The 18,516-nt window shown below is 37.8% G+C and overlaps 1 protein-coding gene across 6 annotated transcripts in view; it reads left to right on the top strand.

Moving 5' to 3' along the window:
- The window catches only part of DNAJC6 (DnaJ heat shock protein family (Hsp40) member C6), a 178,840-nt gene that overhangs the window by 20,819 nt on the left and 139,505 nt on the right, over window positions 1-18,516 (top strand). For 2 of the 6 annotated variants that reach the window (XM_032296729.1, XM_032296727.1), the window contains exon 2: window positions 5,561-5,595. The exons of the other annotated variants lie outside the window; for them this stretch is intronic. In XM_032296729.1, the coding sequence (XP_032152620.1) occupies window positions 5,574-5,595 (22 nt within the window). In that variant the 5' untranslated portion in view covers window positions 5,561-5,573. The remainder of the gene's footprint in view (window positions 1-5,560; window positions 5,596-18,516) is intronic. 6 annotated transcript variants of the gene reach the window in all.

The raw sequence follows: 18,516 nt of genomic DNA, 5'->3' as shown, positions 1-18,516 counted from the left end.
TTTTAAGGAGAGTTGGTATTTAGAATTTTTTTTCTTTTCTTTTCTTTCTTTCTTTTTTCTTTTTTTTTTTTTTTTTGAGACAGTGTCTTGCTCTGTTGCCCAGGCTGGAGTGCAGTGGCGTGATCTCAGCTCACTGCAACTTCCGCCTCCCGGGTTCAAGCGATTCTCCTGCCTCAGCCTCCCCAGTAGCTGAGATTACAGGCACCTGCCACCACGCCCAGCTAATGTTTGTATTTTTAGTAGAGATGGGCTTCATCATGTTGGCCAAACCGGTCCCGAACTTCTGACCTCAGGTGATCGACCCACCTCAGCCTCCCAAAGTGCTGTAATTGCAGGCGTGAGCCACTGCGCCTGGCTGGAATTTAGAATTTTCGTTTTGCTTTGTACTGTAAAGAGCTTTGGGTTGGGAGTCAAGATTGGTAGATTTTGGCTTATTCAGTCGTAACTCATTAGTGAGCTAGGGCAGGACTCTATTTCTTTGGGTCTCAGTTTCTTTATCTTTAAAATGGAGAGCTATTAGACTAGATTCCTGTTTTTCATATTGTGGGTGGTGGGAAAGCAATTTGGTGAGTCTTAGGTAACATTTTAGGTCGATGAAATAGAAACTGTCAGAAATCATGGCACATAGCAGGGGTAACTACTGTTTCCTGAAACTTCTGTTTTAGATATTTATTTTTATGCATGTGTGTATAGGCTGTATTCTGACATCCCATCATTTTTTTTCCTCTGTGAGTTTCAGTCAAAGAAGTTTGAGGAACACTGAATTAAATCATAGCTCATTAATGGTTTTCAAGGAGTCTGTGAAATGCAGTTTTATATGTGTATAAATACATAGAGAGAGAGAGGGAAAGTCAATAGTTTTCCTCAGATTTTTAAAGGGTTCTAAGACTCCAAATACATTATGAATTACTTTATTTCCAAGGTCCCCCAGGTCTTTTCCAAGCCTATTTCTTTTTTTTTTTTTTAAAAGATGGGATTTCACCATATTGGTCAGGCTGGTCTCGAACTCCTGACCTAAGGTGATCCGCCCACCTCAGCCTCCCAAAGTGCTGGAATTACAGGCATGAGCCACCGCGCCCAGCTCCAGGCCTACTTCTTTGAGAGCAAAGTATCCCTTTAGGGCTGCTGGGAGATGAGTATGTGTTGACAGACACCAGATAAATGTATGGTGTGAGGTGGTGTGTGTGACCATAGCAGCCAGTGAGAACCATTCCTGGGTCCCAAAGTTCCAGATGGTGTCCTGAATACGAGACATAAAGGCACTAAAAATCAGAGTCTGTGTTCAAAAGAACCACAGAAAAACTATTAAAATATTATGAATTGTTTGGAAGTCCATTCTCTTTGTAAAGACTGAAAAAGAGAATCAGGTAAAATTTTAAGAGGTTGTTGGGGCAAAGAAATCACCAGGATGTTGGAAGTTCAGAAAGTGAATTTTTATAAGCTACCATCACGTGACTATTTCAGTAAATGTTAACTTGTGGCTTAAGAACTGCCTGTCTGCCTTTTCCATCTTTTTAGTTCATCTTAGGACAATTCAGTGAGGATTTTAAATACAAAAGACATTGTGTAACATTGATTCATCATATCTCAAAATGTTTTGCAAGCCAGAAAAAAGAAATTTAGTATAAGGCAACTAAAAAGAAAATAGTTGAGTAAGTTAATAAGTAGATATTGGCAAACAGGACAGCTAATTACAATCATAACAACCATAGCTCCTATTTAATGAACAACTATTATGTGAAAAGCTCTTTGGAGGTGCTTTGCATATTGTCACAACACTATAAGGTAGGTGGTATTTTATTTTGAAGAAATGGATTAAGAATTTTGTACAGGGATACATAGCTAGTTAATGGCAGAGCCAGGATTCAAAACCAGGTCTTTTTTTTGTCTCTAAAACCATTCACATGCTAGGCAGGTACTTGAAAATAAGTAGCCCTATATTCTGTAAAATTACAGTTTTTAATAAAATTGTCAACATTTTTAGAATTAACTTACCTCTTATAAAAAGGGAAATGTGAACCTTAGAAAGTGATGGCTTTTGACTAAGTTTTTAGGTTGTTTTTATTTGGAAAACAGATATTTTAACTCTTCAAATTCAGCTCCCAATTTTCTTTTTATTAAGTTCTTTGAGTATGTTATGCAGCAAGGTCTTAGAAACAGAGGTACAAAAAATAAAAATGAAGACTGAAAATTTGGGTAATTTTGCTTTTTGTCTATAAGATGTCAAAGAAAATAGTTCTCATTCCAATTTTTCTGTTATTTTTCTAGATTTTATTTAAAAATGGCAAACATGGCATTTGTTTGGCAAACATGGCATTTGTTTAGCAAACAAAGTTACACATAACATTTTAATGTGGTAAGACTAGGATTTAAAAGTTGTCATGGCTAGGCGCAGTGGCTCACACCTATAATCCTAGCATTTTGGGAGGCTGAGGTGGGCGAATCATTTGAGGTCAGGAGTTCAAGACCAGACTGGCCAACATGGCAAAACCCCCTCTCTACTAAAAATGCAAAAATGAGCCAGGTATGGTGACAGGTGCCTATAATCCCAGTTACTTGGGAGTCTGAGGCAGGAGAATCGCTTGAACCCAGGAGGCAGAGGTTGCAGTGAGTTGAGATAGGGAGACTGCACTCCAGCCTAGGCGACAGAGCAAGACCCTGTTTTTGTTTTTTTTTTTTTTCCCAAGTTGTCTATGCCAGTGGTTCCTGAGACAACTTTTCACTGGAAGTTATTATAAAATCTGATAGGGAGTTTGAGCAGGGTCAGATTCAGACTTTTAGGCTCTAAATGTTAAAAAATAGTGTGGTGTTTTTCCTCCAATCTGTAATTCAATATAAGTGTAAAGAAATTTTTTTAAAAATTGTGATTTTTCTTAAACATCATGACTACTTTGATACTTTAAATTCTTTGAAGGATTTTGTCACTGCTGCTTGTAACTGGGTGAGTTGGTGAAATGATACTGTAGCTGGGTAATCTGTAAATGAATGAGTGACTTCTCAGAGCTTCAGGGGTAGCATGTGGTTAAGCTGGGATTAGAGACTGGTCTGTGCCAGTGGTAATCAGCAGGTATGGTATTGCTTTTTGGGGGACACATTGGAAATTTTCAGGTGTGTTTTTTGATGGTCACATGATTGAGGGGCGCTAGAAGCATTCATCGGCAGAAACTAGAAATGCTAGTGCCCTCCAGTGTTTTGGACTGTTCCATTCAATAATGAATTAGCCTATGTCCTGTGCAATTTTCAAATGTTTTGCCGAAGGTGTAGTTGAAAACCTTCTATAATTTTCTAGGCTTAGAACATAAATTGGTTTCACATATACACTGAAACTTCCAGGATTAAAAATGCTGTGTAAATCTGAGGAAGATTATATTGAATTTTGTTCAGGAAATCACTTACCCAAAGCAACGCCGCTTGTGGTTGAGACACCAATACAACACACCTGAGTCATTCAATCTATATACAGGTGCACATAGCTACCTACTTCATTACGTTCTCTAATATAGTCTTGTTCTGAGTATTTGCATATGAAATAAATGTTACTTTATTGTAATAAATGTTCCTTTATCACTTCTCTTTTACATTACAGTTGAAATATATATGTGTATATATATTTACATATATAGTTTAATTTTGTGTTAGGTAAGTTATTTCATCTTATAATTTCATTTTGAGATGCTAAACAAGAAAAAAGAAAATGTTTATATATATATATTTGCGTTACTCAGAGTTTACAAAATGACTTTATTTTGACCCCTTAATGTTTTAAAATAATTTGAGCCAACATTAAAACTTTTGGATATTATAAGTTCAGTAAAGTATTTCTGGCTTCTTTAATAAAGATTAGAGTAGTCTGCAACAACGGGATTGAGCTGAGTGTAAACTACCCTCTTTAAAGGGCAGATATACAGGGACGGTTATAAATCTAAAAAGTGATGTCATTGGTCATTGATTGTTTTTATGCTACTGTAACTGTCACTTACATTTTATTATTATTATTATTTTCGAGATGGAGTCTTGCTGTGTCACTCAGGCTGGAGTACGGTGGTGCGATCTTGGCTCATTGCAACCCCCACCTCACAGGTTTAAGTGATTCTCCTGCCTCAGCCTCCCAAGTAGTTGGGATCATAGGTGCATGCCACTACACCCAGCTAATTTTTGTGTTTTTAGTAGAGACAGGGTTACACTTTGTTGACCATGCTGAACCAACTCCTGACCTCAAGTGATCCCCCAGCCTTGGCCTCTCAAAGTGCTGGGATTACAGGAGTGAGTCACCTCACCTGAAAATTTTTTAAAAAAACATTTTATTTATATTCTCTCAGCAGGATAATCTTCCTAGCATAACTGTTGAGGGCACCACCAGACTGAAGTTTTGACCTTGTTTTTTATTATTTTATCAACTTAAAAAACATTTTTTTTTTTTTAGTTTTAGTTTTGACTTGACAATAACTGTATATATTTATGGGGTACAATGTAATGTTTTGATACAGGGTTATAATAGATATAATACATTGTGGAATGATCAAATTAGGACAATTAGCAATCACCTCAAAAATGTATGATTTCTTTGTGATGAGAACATTTAAAGTCCTCTTTTAGTAATTTTGAAATATACAACACATTATTATTATTATTATTTTCTTTTTTTTTTTTTGTAAGACAGGGTTTCACCATGTTGGCCAGGCTGGTCTTGAACTGCTGACCTCCGGTGATCCACCTGCCTCGGCCTCCCAAAGTGCTGAGATTACAGGCGTGAGCCACCACACGTGGCTCAACACACTATTATTAACTCTAGTCACACTGCTGTGCAATATGACACTGAAACTTATTCTTCTGAGTCTAACTGTAACTTTGTGCCTGTTGATCGGCATTGCCCCTTTTCCTGCCCATGCCCCCACCTCCCAGCCTCTGATAATCACCTTTTGATTCTCTAATTCTATAAGTTTGACTTTTTTAGATTCCACATACAAGTGAAATCATGTGATATTTGACTCTCTGTGGCACTTTAGAATTTCATTTTCTAATTGTTTATTCCTGGGATATAGAAATAGAATTGATTAGGCCAATGCGTTGGCTCATGCCTGTAATCCCTGCACTTTGGGAGGCAGAGGTGGGCGGAACACTTGAGGTAAGGAGTTTGAGACCAGCCTGGCCAACATAGTGAAACCGTGTCTTTACTAAAAATACCAAAAAAAAAAAAAAAAAATTAGCTGGGTGTGATGGTGTACGCCTGTAATCCTAACTACTCGGGAGGCTGAGGTTGGGGGATTGCTTGAACCTGGGAGGTGGAGGTTGCAGTGAGCCAAGATCATACCAGTGCACACTCCAGCCTGGGTGACAGAGCAAGACTCCATCTCAACAACAACAACAAGAAAAATAAATAGAATTGATTTTATATGTTGACCTTATTTCAGTGACCTTGCTAAATTCACTTAATTTAAATAGTTTTTAGATTTTGGGAGGTTTACCATTTAGACAGTTTATTTTTCTGTAAATAATGACAGTTTTATTTCTTCTTTCCAATCCTTATACTTTTTCTCCTTTGTCTTATTGCACTAACTAGGATCTCTCTTACAATGTTGAATAGAAGCAGTGATGGTGAGTATTCTTATCTTGTTATTGATCTTAGGGGAAAGCTATCACATTTTTACCATTAAGTACAACATTTGATGTGGGATTTATATGGACACTTAAAAATTAGATTAACTAAGTTACCTTCCATTCCTACCGTGCTAAGCTTTATCATGAATCGGTTCTTGGTTTTATCAAATATTTTTCTGTTTTATGTGGATCATATGATTACTCTATTTTATTCTGTTAATATGGTGAATTTCAATGATTCTTGAGTGTTAAACCAAGTTTGCACTTTTAGAACAACCAACTTGGTTGTGATACCTTTTTATATATTGCTGGATTTGACTTGCTAATATTTTCTTGGGATTATCTTTGTCCATGAGAGAGATTAACCTGTAATTTCCTTTTGTTGTGGTGCCCTTGCCACGTTTTGACCTCAAGGATATGTTGATCTTATAAAATGAATCAGGAAGTATTCCCTATTTCTCTATTCCCTGGAAGAGTTTTGTGAAATTAGAATTATTCTTTAAATGTCTGGAAAAATTCACTGGTGAAGCCATTTGGGCCTGGAAATTTTGTTCTTGGAAGGTTTTAAAATATGGATTCAATTGTTTGTTTGTTTATTTATTTATTTATTTTAATTTTGTAAAGATGAGATCTCACTATATTACCCAGGCTGATCTTGAACTCCTGGCCTCAAGTGATCCTGCTGTCTCGGCCTCCCAAAAGTGTTGGGTTTACAGGCGTGAACCACCCTACCTGGCTTCAGTTGTTTTAATAGTGTATAAGTTAATCAGATTTCCTATTTTCGTGTGTGTTTTAATAAATGCGTTTTTCTAGGAATTCGTCCATTTCATCTAAATTTCCATGTAAGGTTTTCCTGATATTCTCTTCTGATATTTAAAATGTTTTCAGGTGGTGTGGTCCTGTCCCTGTTTTTTATTCCTGATAGTGGCACATTTCTATTTATTATCCTTGTAGTTCTCATTTATTTTGATGCAATATTGTCAAGGTCTTATAAATTTTAGTAGTCTCTGTAATCTTTTACTTGGTTAATTTTTTGTATTATACATTTATTTTTCATTTCATGAGTTCCTGCTTTCGTCATTATTATTTCCTCTTATACTCTTTGGCTATAACTTATGAATTATTTTTTAGTTTTTTGAGATGGAAGTTTGTATCTTGGATTTTCAACTTTTCTTTTAAAAAATACTTTTGTTTAAAGTTTCACATTAATATCCTTTAAGCTATGTATATAATATCCTTTAAGTATAGCTTTTGTGTCCACCTGCAAGTATTGTTATGTCATTTTTATTATTTACTTTAAAATATTTTATGCTTTTCTTTTTGATTGATTTTTTTGACCCATAAGGCAACGTAAAACATACTTTAAAATTTTTAAACAGTTGGGGAGTTTCTAGTTCTGTTTTTGCCATTGATTTCTAGTTTGATTTCCTTGCAGTCAGAGAATATATTTTGGATGATTTAGAAACATTTTAGACTTGCTTTGTGGCCCTTCATATGGTCAACTTTTATATTTATATGTTATATGTATACTTAAAAGAATGTACATACTAAGATAGTTTGGTTCCATGTTCTGTATATGTCAGTTATTTCAATTTGTTAATCCTGAAGTATGGATCTTCTGTATCCTCACTGATTTTTTTTTCTCATTCTGTCCATTCCTAAGAGAGGGCAATCTCTTCCATTGTGATTTTAGATTTCCCTATTTTTCCTTTTATATTTGCCAATTTTTGCTTTACTTAACTTTGTGGCTCTGTTATTAGGTGCATACCATATACAGTTATGGTTGTTATATCTTCATTATGAATTGTCCTTATCTTGAGCAATACTCCTTTCCTTAAAATCTACCTTTTTGATATTAATGTAGGTATACTAACTTTCTTTGGGTTAATAGATACATGGTAGATCTTTTCCTATTTTTATACTTTACTTTTTCTTTATTATTATTATTATTATTTTTGAGATGGAGTCTCTCGCTGTCACCCAGGCTGGAGTACAGTGGCGCAACCTCAGTTCACTGCAACGTCTGCCCCCCGGGTTCAAGTGATTCTCCTTCCTCAGCCTCCTGAGTAGCTGGAACTACAGGTGCATGTCACCACGGACCTGGCTAATTTTTGTATTTTTAGTAGAGATGGGATTTTGCCATGTTGGCTAGGCTGGTCTTGAACTCCTGACCTAAGGTGATCCACTTGTGTCGGCCTCCCAAAGTGCTGGGATTACAGGCGTGAGCCACTGTGCCTGGCCTTTACTTTACTTTTTCTATACCCATCTATGTAATCTGTATCTTTTATAAGCAGCCATAGTGAGTTTTAAAAAATTTAGTCTGACAATATGGTCTTTAGTTTGAGTATTTAAACCATTTAATATAATTATTGATATGTTAAGCGCTGTAGCTACCATGTTACTCTTTGTTTCTTGTGTCCCATTTGTTTTATATACCACTTTATTTTAGATTAATCAAGCATTATTTTTAACTTTCCCCTTTCCCTCTCTACTAACATATTGATTAGACATTTGTTTTCATTTTACTTTTCTTTGTGTGTGTGTGTGTGTGTGTGTGTGTGTGTGTGTGTGTCTGCACAAGTGATTACCCCAGTGCTACTTTTACTTAATCATGTTTCAGACAATGTTAGAATCTTAGAGCACTTTAACTCCATTTATCCTATCTTCTTCCTCACCCCACCTTCTGTCTTTTGTGTTATTATTATATTTTGTTTTAATTATACTTTATTAAACCTCCATAGGACACTAAAACAATGGTTTTGTGGAATCAATATTCATTGATTTACCCTATTCATTGCTTTTCATTTCTTTCTGATTTTTTTTGTGTATTCCCTCTGGAATCTTTTCCTTTTGCATAAAAAAGCTCCCTTTAGGATTTCTTGTAGTGCATATATGCTAGAAAGAAATACTCTCAGTTTTTTTTTTTTTATGGTCTGGAAATGAATTGATTTTGTCTTTGCTTTTGAAGGACCATTTGACTAGGTGCAAAGAATTCCGGGGAAGCAGATGTTCCCCCAGCACTTTAAAAAATGTTATTCCATTGTCTTCTGGTTTTCATCTTTTCTTGGAAAAGTTGGCTGTCAGTCAGTCTTATGTTGCTATTTCGTATTGCATCTTTTTTCTTTGGCTGCTGTTAAGACTTTTCTCAATTTATTTGGTTTTCAACACGTGTCCCAGGTTTGGTTTTCCTTGTATTTGTCCTGCTTGGAGTTTTCAGTTCTTCTTGAAACTGTGTGGCTTGAGGTTTTTTGTAATTCTCATAATTCTCTGCCATTACCTCTCCAAACAGTGTTTTGTTCCTTTCTCTCTTTCTGGGACTACAGGTACCTTATGTTAGAAATTTTTACCCTGCCCCATATATTCCTTTTTAAATTTTCTGTATACTTAGCCCTTTTCTTTATTTTTTAGTTTTGTTATTTTTTTGCTGGCCTATCTTAGAGCTTACTGGCTTTCTCTGCTGTGTCTAACTTGTTGTTACAGAACCATTAATTTCTTAATTTCATTTTTTATTTTTCAGTTCCACAGTTTCTATTAGATTCTTTTTTTTTTTTTTTCCAGACAGAGTCTTGCTCTGTTGCCCAGGCTGGAGTGCAGTTGTGTGATCCTGGCTCACTGCAACCTTCACCTCCTGGGTTCAAGCAATCTTCAGCCTCCTGAGTAGCTGGGACTACAGGCACGTACCACCACGCCTGCCTAATTTTTGTATTTTTAGTAGAGATGAGGTTTCACCATGTTGACCAGGCTGGTCTTGAACTCCTGGTCTCAAGTGATCTGCTTGCCTTGGCCTCCCAAAGTGCTGGGACTATAGGCATGAGCCACCATGCCCAGCCTTTATTAGATTCTTTTACAAAATAGATTCTTCACCTTGCAATCTGTTTTCTCAAATATATAAATCACAGTCATCTGAGAAGCTTTGCTTAGTAACTTCAATGTGTGGGCCATTTGTGAGTCTTTTTATCTCTTCTGTTTTTCCTCTTGGTTGTCTTTCTTCATATGCCTGGCAATTTTTAATTATATGTCCAGTATTGTGTATGAAAATGCTCTGGATGACATCATCTACCTGTTGAGCGTATTTATCCTATTCCTTGTCAGAAGTAGACCAGAGATCACTTCAATCCAATCAGGCACTCAGTCCAGTTAAGGCGGTTTTGCAGAATTTTAAGGTTTGGTCCACTTCTGGTTCTCTCAATCCTAGGCCTCTAGGGGAACTGATTGAAAGTCTGAGATGTCTCTCACCAGACTTTACCCTTGACAGGTTTTAAACACTAATTTTTGTCTCCCTAATATTGTGAATTTGCTGAAAACTCTACGCAGCAAAATGTTCATTGTGCTTTTCATTTGCTTTCTCTGTGTCTTAGCCTCTTCCTCAGGGCAGCTAGCTGAGTCAGGAATATCTCAAGGAGAAAATTCTTGTCAGGCTGTGAGTTACTCTAGGCCTTTTCAGTCCTAAATTCCACTTTTAATCCCTGCAGCCCTTGAAACTCTCTAAAGTTCTGCAGGCCTCTCTGTGTCTTAGCAGCTGGCTTTTTAGCTTCTTACCCCATGCTAAGAAGTTGGCAAATATCCTAAGCAGGAAAATGGGCTTGCAGAAAGTCAGGCTTACCTCAGTGAGCATCCACTCTCTCCTCAAATCCTGGCTCCTCAAATCCTGGCTGATTAGTAGCTTTCCTATTACTTCACATAGATGTTTTAAAATTTTATCTGGCTTTCCAATTTCTCTCATCAGAACCAGTCTGCTACAACCTACTCTATTAAAAATGGAAGTTAAACATGTCTGTTTGTGTGTGTGTTTTTAAATGGACTATGTTAAAAAATAAAAATTGCAGGCCAAAAACAATGCCATTTTAAACAGATAAATTTAATAAAGAATATTGTTGATTTTTAGTTACTCTTTCTTGCTTATTAAAAGCTTGTCAGTACATTTTTTCATATGTGCTCTGAAATTCTTACAAATATGTGTTGTTTTGTTCCAGAGAATATGTGTACTAAAACACTTTATAATTTTTCTGAGTCTGGTCCTCCATTCAAATATTTAATACTTTTGTGATTTTACGATTTGTAATTGTCAACTCTCACCTCCCAATTCAACATGATTCTAAAATTTACAAAACAATTTGAATGATTAAGCTTCCAAAAGTTTTAGAAAACTTGATCTTGTAACTTTTATTCTAAAGCTTAGTTGAGGGGAAGAAGTGCAGACTCCTGCCTTTAAGGATACTGCTTCACTTTTGGGGCAAAAAAGCAGGGGTTTTCAAAGGGGGACTTGACATGAACAGCATGCAGGGGAGGGAGGGAGCCAGTGTGGGTCTCAGTGACTCGCTTTGGTGCTTTCTCTACCAGGTGGTTGAGCTGGCACCCTCTCGGGCAGAACTGGGTTGCAAGGCGGCCAATGTCTTGAGATACTCTGCAGGTGGCAACAAGTTTTGTCACGGGCATGGCTTAGGTTTTAATCTGTTATGTCTCGAGGCAGTCTCCTGGTCTAAGAGACTTCTGGCTCTGGAGTTTCTAAGTAAGCACACAGATAAGCTTGCCCTGTAGGGAATGTCTGGTGAAGCGAAGGTAAAGGTTATAATTGCATTTCTAAAGAGCTAAGTAGGAAATGGGGAACAAGGGAAAAGGAGGAAAGAGAAAAGAAAAAAATATTTTTTTAAAAAGTAATTCTTTCTCTTAGAAAAAGGTGGATACTTGGTTACAGTCTAAACCCTTTACCGTGGCTGAATTAGGTATTTTTTCAGCTCCCCTTCCCAGGTTGCACAGTACGTTTAATGCTGTCATTCTCATGTGCTTCATGTCACTGCCAATGTGCTCAGCCTCTTGAATGCAAGCTCCATTCATTTCATTCATCTCATGTTTTTGATCACTTATGTGCTCAGGTCTTTTTCAAATCAATACTATGGTAATTCTAGGAAATGGTCAGGGAAATTAAGTCAATTCACGTGACGTAGCTCTGAAAGGCTACAAAGGGATTAGAATTGTGGAAGTGTTTTTCACATTCCTCCAAATTTTCTTTTAAAATCAGTCAAACAAACTGACACTTATTTTTCAGTCTTTTCAGATATGTTCCCCCACTCCAACTCTAGTGCTTGAAAATGTACGAAGTAAGAGGGCTTTAGGATGCCGGAAATAGTCTGTTATTTAATCTGGATGCTGGTTTTTAAACCAGTGTGTGAAAATTCCTGGAGCTCAACACATGGTTTGCTCACGTTTCAGTATGTCTGTTATACTTTAATAAAGAAAATGAATTTTTACTGATAGATTAACAAAAATAGTACCAAAGAGAAAGAATGCTTGAGAACCATTAGTCAAGTTCAGCCTCTTCAAGTTATGGCTGAGGAAACTGAAGCTTGGGAAGGAAAATTACCTGGGGATTGGGGGAATGTCTCATAACCAGGACTGATACTCAGGCCTTCTAACTCCTAGTTCTTCTGACTTTCCTAACTGGTTGATCAGGAAAGGGGTGAGGAAGACTCTAGCATGTGCTAACATTGGAGCTGGGTGACATTCTTAGAACCCGGAAGCATCCTGCCAGTCAGCACTTCACTCCCTACTCTTTCTGCCCTCCTCCATCCCCTTCCCTGCAGCAGTTTAAAAGCAGACATTTTTATCTCCTGCAAATCTGGAGATGCTTGTTTCTTCACCTAAGAATCATTTGACTACATATGCTGAGAAAAAAGGGAAATTCGTGCCTGTGAAATCTAACAAGAGCCCAGCACAAGGTATGTTTGATCCTCTTTTAAAGCCATTTTTAGTTTGGTGCTGTGTGGTTTAAATTTAGAATAACATTTTTACAACTTTCAGGGAGGGGATATGGTGATGGGGTGCAGAGATTGAACCCAGCTGTGACTCCTGCTGCTGTGAGATAAATGGGAAAATGGGAAAATCTGGGACCCAGTGTTACAAGGAGAGGGCTGTTTAGAGAAGCAGCTGCAGGGAAGGGAACTTGCCTTAATTGGGTTGGGGGTAGGGTTAAGGCCAAGAAACAGTGGGAACTGTCTCTTCCCCCTCCTGCCCTGTGGGATTTGACCTACTGAAAACAGAGTGAAGTCTATTTCTTATTGGTTTGGAAATACAGAATTTAATATTAAAATATATGTTAAATATTTTTAATGAATATTAATGTTAACATTAATAGTTATGTTAAATCAAAATATTAAAATATATATCTAAATATATATACACACATACATGCACACGCGCGCGCGCACACACACACACACACACACACACACACACATACACACACACAGAGCTTGGAATTGGTAGTGTCATCCTGGCTTCATTTTACATCCTCAAAGGCTAGATGTTGGGTTTCCCGCGTGCTGTTTCTTCTGCTTGGAATACATTCTCTCCTGTTTGCCTGGCTGAGTTTTACTCCTCTTTCCAGCAGCAGCTTCCTCTGACTCTAGGTCTCTTTCCCACTCCCTCCCCCGTAACATGTTTCCAGAGCATCCTGTGTTTTCCCTTTTGTGTCACTTCCTGTATTTTTAATTATTAGATGAAGTTTGGGCACAGCATACGTTCTTAATACGTAGAGGAAAGAAGAGAAGGCAAGGAGACAGGGATGATAAAAGAACGCTACCCTTGGATCGCTCCTCTTAAACTTAGCAAGGTAGACAAGTTGCTTAACTTCTCTGAGCCTCAGTTTCCTCACATTCAAAATGAAAATAGTAATACCTAACTCATAAGGTTGTTGTGAGATTAGAAATAATATATTAAAGGCATCTAGAATGATGTCTAACACATAGTAGGTACTCAGTATAACATAATTTAAAATATCTGTGTATTCTCAAAAGGAAATTATGAAAATTCAGAAAAGCACAGAGAAAGTCTGTAAAAACATTCATTATCCCATCTCTTAGAGATAATTGCTGTTAAACTGAATGGATTCCCTTTCTGTGTATATCTTTATATATCTGTATAATGTACTTTACTTAGTTCAGATTATTTATATGTATATTTTTTCACTTAATATGACTGTCCAAACACTCTCCACATTTTTAGTATCTATAAAATGCTGCTATATTATATTTCATAATATTAACTGGGCCTTCAGTTTTTAAAAGAAGATCTCAAAACTGACACTTGATCCATTCAAACTCTGCTTTTACCTGAACAATAGGTTTATGTGTTAGGAGGATAATTCACTTTCCTAGGTAAACAAATGATGTAGTGGACAAGGTACGAATGGGCTCCTCCCTCCATTCCTTCCTCTCTCTCTTTCAATCTTTCTGGCTTATTTCCATGGATAGGAGGGTTATTTTGATTTTTAAAGTAATGAGACAACTAGGTGAAATGAAAAATCCATTGACCTGGAAGTTAGGAGGCCTGAAATTTTCCTCCTTACAGTCCAGTGACTGACTCACTTTGAGGCAGTCATTTCATTTTTTGGTCTAATTTTTCTCATTTGTAAGAATGAGAGAAGTGGATTTCATTAGAGAGATTTTCAGATTGGGCTTTTCTGAGTAAGTGTTAGAGTTCTGTGAAGATGTTTTTTCATATTGGGTAGATTTCTTCTCAAGGGAAAGTTACATGGCTAAAAAAAAATTAAGATTCAAGTTTCAAATTTTATTTTTTAGACGGGGTCTCGCTCTGTCACTCAGGCTGGAGTGCAGTGGTGTAATCTCACTGCAACCTCTGCTTCTGTGGTTCAGGCAGTTCTCATGCCTCAGCCTCCCAAGTAGGTGAGACTACAGGCATGCACCACTACACTGGCTAAGTTTTAGTAGGGAAAGGGTTTCACCATGTTGGTCAGGCTGGTCTCAAACTCCTGACCTCAAGTGATCTGCCCGCCTTGGCCTCCCAAAGTGTTGGGATTACAGGCCTGAGCCACCATGCCTGGCTTAAGTTTCAAATTTTAAATGAAATCTCAGTGTACTTTTTCCTTTTAAAAATTGATATATAATTCACATACCATAAAATTCACCTTTTAAAAGTGTACAACATCAGAGAGAGATCCAAGATGGCTGATCACTAGCAGTTTGGGATTGTGGCTCCCAGTGAAAGTGCAGAGAACAAGAGGACGCCACACTTTCAGACGAATTTTTGTTGCTCACGCACCAGGAGATTCCCAGCGGAGGAGCCCCAAGGGTCGCCAGTGCGACTCTTGTGGCCGGCGAGGCGGTTTTGCCGCTGCCTTGGTGCGGCGGTTCTTGGTGCAGAGTCAGAAAAGCACCATCAATCATAACGCTGCTGTTTTGGCCAGCACAGTGGGTTACTCAGATTTTAGCGCTGGGAATCAACAAGTTGGACGTCCACTCAGAAACCCAATTATAAAGATGGCAATTATAAAGACCACAGATGGATAAATTTATAACGAAGGGAAGAAACCAGCCTAAAAATGCTGAGAATACCCAAAATCAGAACGCCTCTCCCTCTACAGGGGATCACAGTTCCTCATCAGCAATGGAACAAGGCCTGATGGAGAACGAGTGTGTTCCATTAACAGAAGCAGGCTTCAAAAGGTGGATGATAAGAAACTTCAGTGAATTAAAAGAACTTGTTCTAACCCAATGCAAAGAAACTAAGAACTTTGAAAAAAGGTTTGATGAAATGTTAACAAGAATACACAGTTTAGAGAGGAATATAAGTGAATTAATGGAGCTAAAAAACACAACACGAGAACTTCGTGAAGTATGCACAAGTTTCAACAGCTGAATTGATCAAGCAGAAGAAAAGATATCAGAGGTCGAAGACCAACTTAATGAAATAAAATGAGAAGACAAGATTAGAGAAAAAAGGATAAAAAGGAACAAGCAAAGTCTCCAAGAAATATGTGTAGATTAGGTCTATGTGAAAAGACCTAATCTACATTTGATAGGTGTACCTGAATGTGACAAAGAGAATCAATCCAAGCTGGAAAATACGCTTCAGGATATTATTCAGGAAAACTTTCCCAACCTAGCAAGGCAGGACAATATTCAACTCCAGGTAATACAGAGAACACCACAAAGATATTCCTCAAGAAGACCAACCTCAAGGCACATAATCACCAGATTCACCAGGGTTGAAATGAAGGAGAAAATGCTAAGGGCAGCCAGAGAGAAAGGTCAGGTTACCCATAAAGGGATGCCTATCAGACTCACAGCAGATCTCTCAGCAAAAACCCTACGAGCCAGAAGAGAGTGGGGGCCAATATTCAACATCCTTAAAGAAAAGAAATTTCAACATAGAATTTTACATCCAGCCAAACTAAGCTTCATAAGCGAAGGAAAAATAAAATCTTTTTTTTTTTTTTTTTGAGACGGAGTTTCGCTCTTGTTACCCAGGCTGGAGTGCAATGGCGCGATCTCGGCTCACTGCAACCTCCGCCTCCTGGGTTCAGGCAATTCTCCTGCCTCAACCTCCTGAGTAGCTGGGATTACAGGCACGCGCCACCATGCCCAGCTAATTTTTTGTAGTTTTAGTAGAGACGGGGTTTCACCGTGTTGACCAGGATGGTCTCGATCTCTTGACCTTGTGATCCACCCGCCTCGGCCTCCCAAAGTGCTGGGATTACAGGCGTGAGCCACCGGCGCCCGGCCTGAAAAATAAAATCTTTTATGAACAAGCAAGCACTCAGAGATTTCATCACCACCAGGCCTGCTTTACAAGAGCGTCTGAAAGAACCGCTACAAATAGAAAGGAACAACCAGTATCAGCCTTTCTAAAAAAATACCAAAAAATAAAGAACATCAACATAATTAAGAACTTACATTAACTAATGGGCAAAACAGCCAGCTAACATTAAATGGCAGTATCAAACTCAAATGTATTATTATTAATTCTAAATTTAAATCGACTAAATCCCCTAATCCAAAGACATAGACAGGCAAAAAAAGCCAAAACCCATCGGTATGCTGCATCCAGACCCATCTCACATGCAAGGATACACAAAGACTCAAAACAAAGGGATGGAGAAAGATTTACCAACCAAATGGAGAGCAAAAATAAATAAATAAATAAAAAGCAGGAGTTGCAATTTTTGCCTCTGATAAAATAGACTTCAAAGCAACAAAGATCATAAGAAGCAAAGAAGGATATTACATAATGATAAAATGATCAATGCAACAAGAAGAGCTAAAGATCCTAAATATATATGCACCCAATACAGGAACACCCAGGTATATAAGACTTATAAAGAGACTTAGACTCCCACACAATAATAGTGGGAGACTTCAACATCAATATTAGACAGATCAATGAGAAAATTAACAACGATATTCAGGATTTGAACTCAGATCCGGAACAAGTAAACTTAATTATCATTTATAGAACTCTCCACTTTAAATACACAAAATGTACACTCTTATCAGTACCACATCACACCTATTTACAGGTTTAAATGAAATATTGGTTGGCTGCTTGTTTGTTATTTTCTTCCCTCATTTTTTTTTCATGTCTCTATTATTAAGCACAATTATAGGCATACCCATTTTTAGACCACATTCTAGCCCGGGCAATAAAGCAACACCCCTGATCTCTCTCCCTCTTCCTCTTCCTCTTTCTTTCTCTCCTTTTTTTTATTCTTTTTTTTCTTTCTTTCCCTCTTTCTTTTTTTTTCATTTTAAAAGAAAAAAATACCTGAGGCTGAGAAAAAAAAAAATGTACAACAACTCAGTGGTTTTTAGTATATTCATAAGTTTGTACAGTTATCATTACTATCTAATTCCATACACTTTCATGGAATCCATTAATAGTTACTTGCCTTTTCCTCCTTGCCCCAATTCCCAGCAACCACTAATCTGTATCTCTGAATTTGCCTATTTTAGACATTTCATGTAAATAGAATTATAATATGTGATCTCTTGTGTCTGGCTGCCTTCACTTAGCATAATGTGTTTAAAGTTTATGCATGTTGTACCCTAAGTCCTTCATTTCTTTTTTTCCATTTCTTTTAATGTTTTTATTTTATTTATTTATTTATTTTTTTTTTGAGACGGAGTTTCGCTCTTGTTACCCAGGCTGGAGTGCAATGGCGCGATCTCGGCTCACCGCAACCTCCGCCTCCCGGGTTCAGGCAATTCTCCTGCCTCAGCCTCCTGAGTCGCTGGGATTACAGGCACACGCCACCATGCCCAGCTAATTTTTTGTATTTTTAGTAGAGACGGGGTTTCACCATGTTGACCAGGATGGTCTCGATCTCTTGACCTCGTGATCCACCTGCCTCGGCCTCCCAAAGTGCTGGGATTACAGGCTTGAGCCACCGCGCCCGGCCTAATGTTTTTATTTTATTTTATTTTTATTTATTTGTTTGTTTAGAGACAGAGTCTGGCTCTGTCACCAGTGCTGGGTGCAGTGGCAGGAACATGGCTCACTGCAGCCTTGACCTTCTGGGCTCAAGCTATCCTTTTGTCTCTTTTGTCTCAGCCTCCCATGTAGCTGGGACCACAGAAGCATGCCACCATGCCCGGCTAATTCTTTTATTTTTTTGTAGAGACAAAGCCTTACTTTTGCCCAGGCTGGTCTCAAACTCTTGGGCTCATGTGATCCTCCTGTGTTGGCCCCGAAAAGTTACAGGCCTCAGCCATCATACCTAGCACCATTCCTTTTTTTCAGGGTTTTAGAAAAAAGCTTTTTTTTTTTTTTTCTTAAAAAAAAAAAAAGAAAAAGTTTTGTAAGACTATTAGAATTCCTGTAGCAGTAGAATGCTTTATCTGCAGTGGTTGTTGAGATGCAAAAACAATTTCAGTATTTCAGGTTTTTATTTATTTTATTTTTTTTTTGAGACAGTGTCTTGCTCCGTCGCCAGGCGCCAGGCTGGAGTGGAGTGGTGCGATCTTGGCTCACTGTAACCTCTGCCTCCCGGGTTCAAGCAATTCTCCTGCCTCAGCCTCCTGAGTAGCTGGGACTACAGGCACAGGCCACCACGCCCAGCTAATTTTTGTATTTTTAGTAAATACAGGGTTTGACCATGTTGGCCACGATGGTCTCGATCTCTTG

This window comes from Sapajus apella, unplaced genomic scaffold (genome assembly GCF_009761245.1).
Source record: "Sapajus apella isolate SASKATOON/1434 unplaced genomic scaffold, GSC_monkey_1.0 scaffold36, whole genome shotgun sequence".
In the NCBI taxonomy this organism is placed as follows: domain Eukaryota; kingdom Metazoa; phylum Chordata; class Mammalia; order Primates; family Cebidae; genus Sapajus; species Sapajus apella.
Note: the sequence above shows the minus strand (reverse complement) of the source record. Positions and strands in the feature narration are given on the sequence as shown.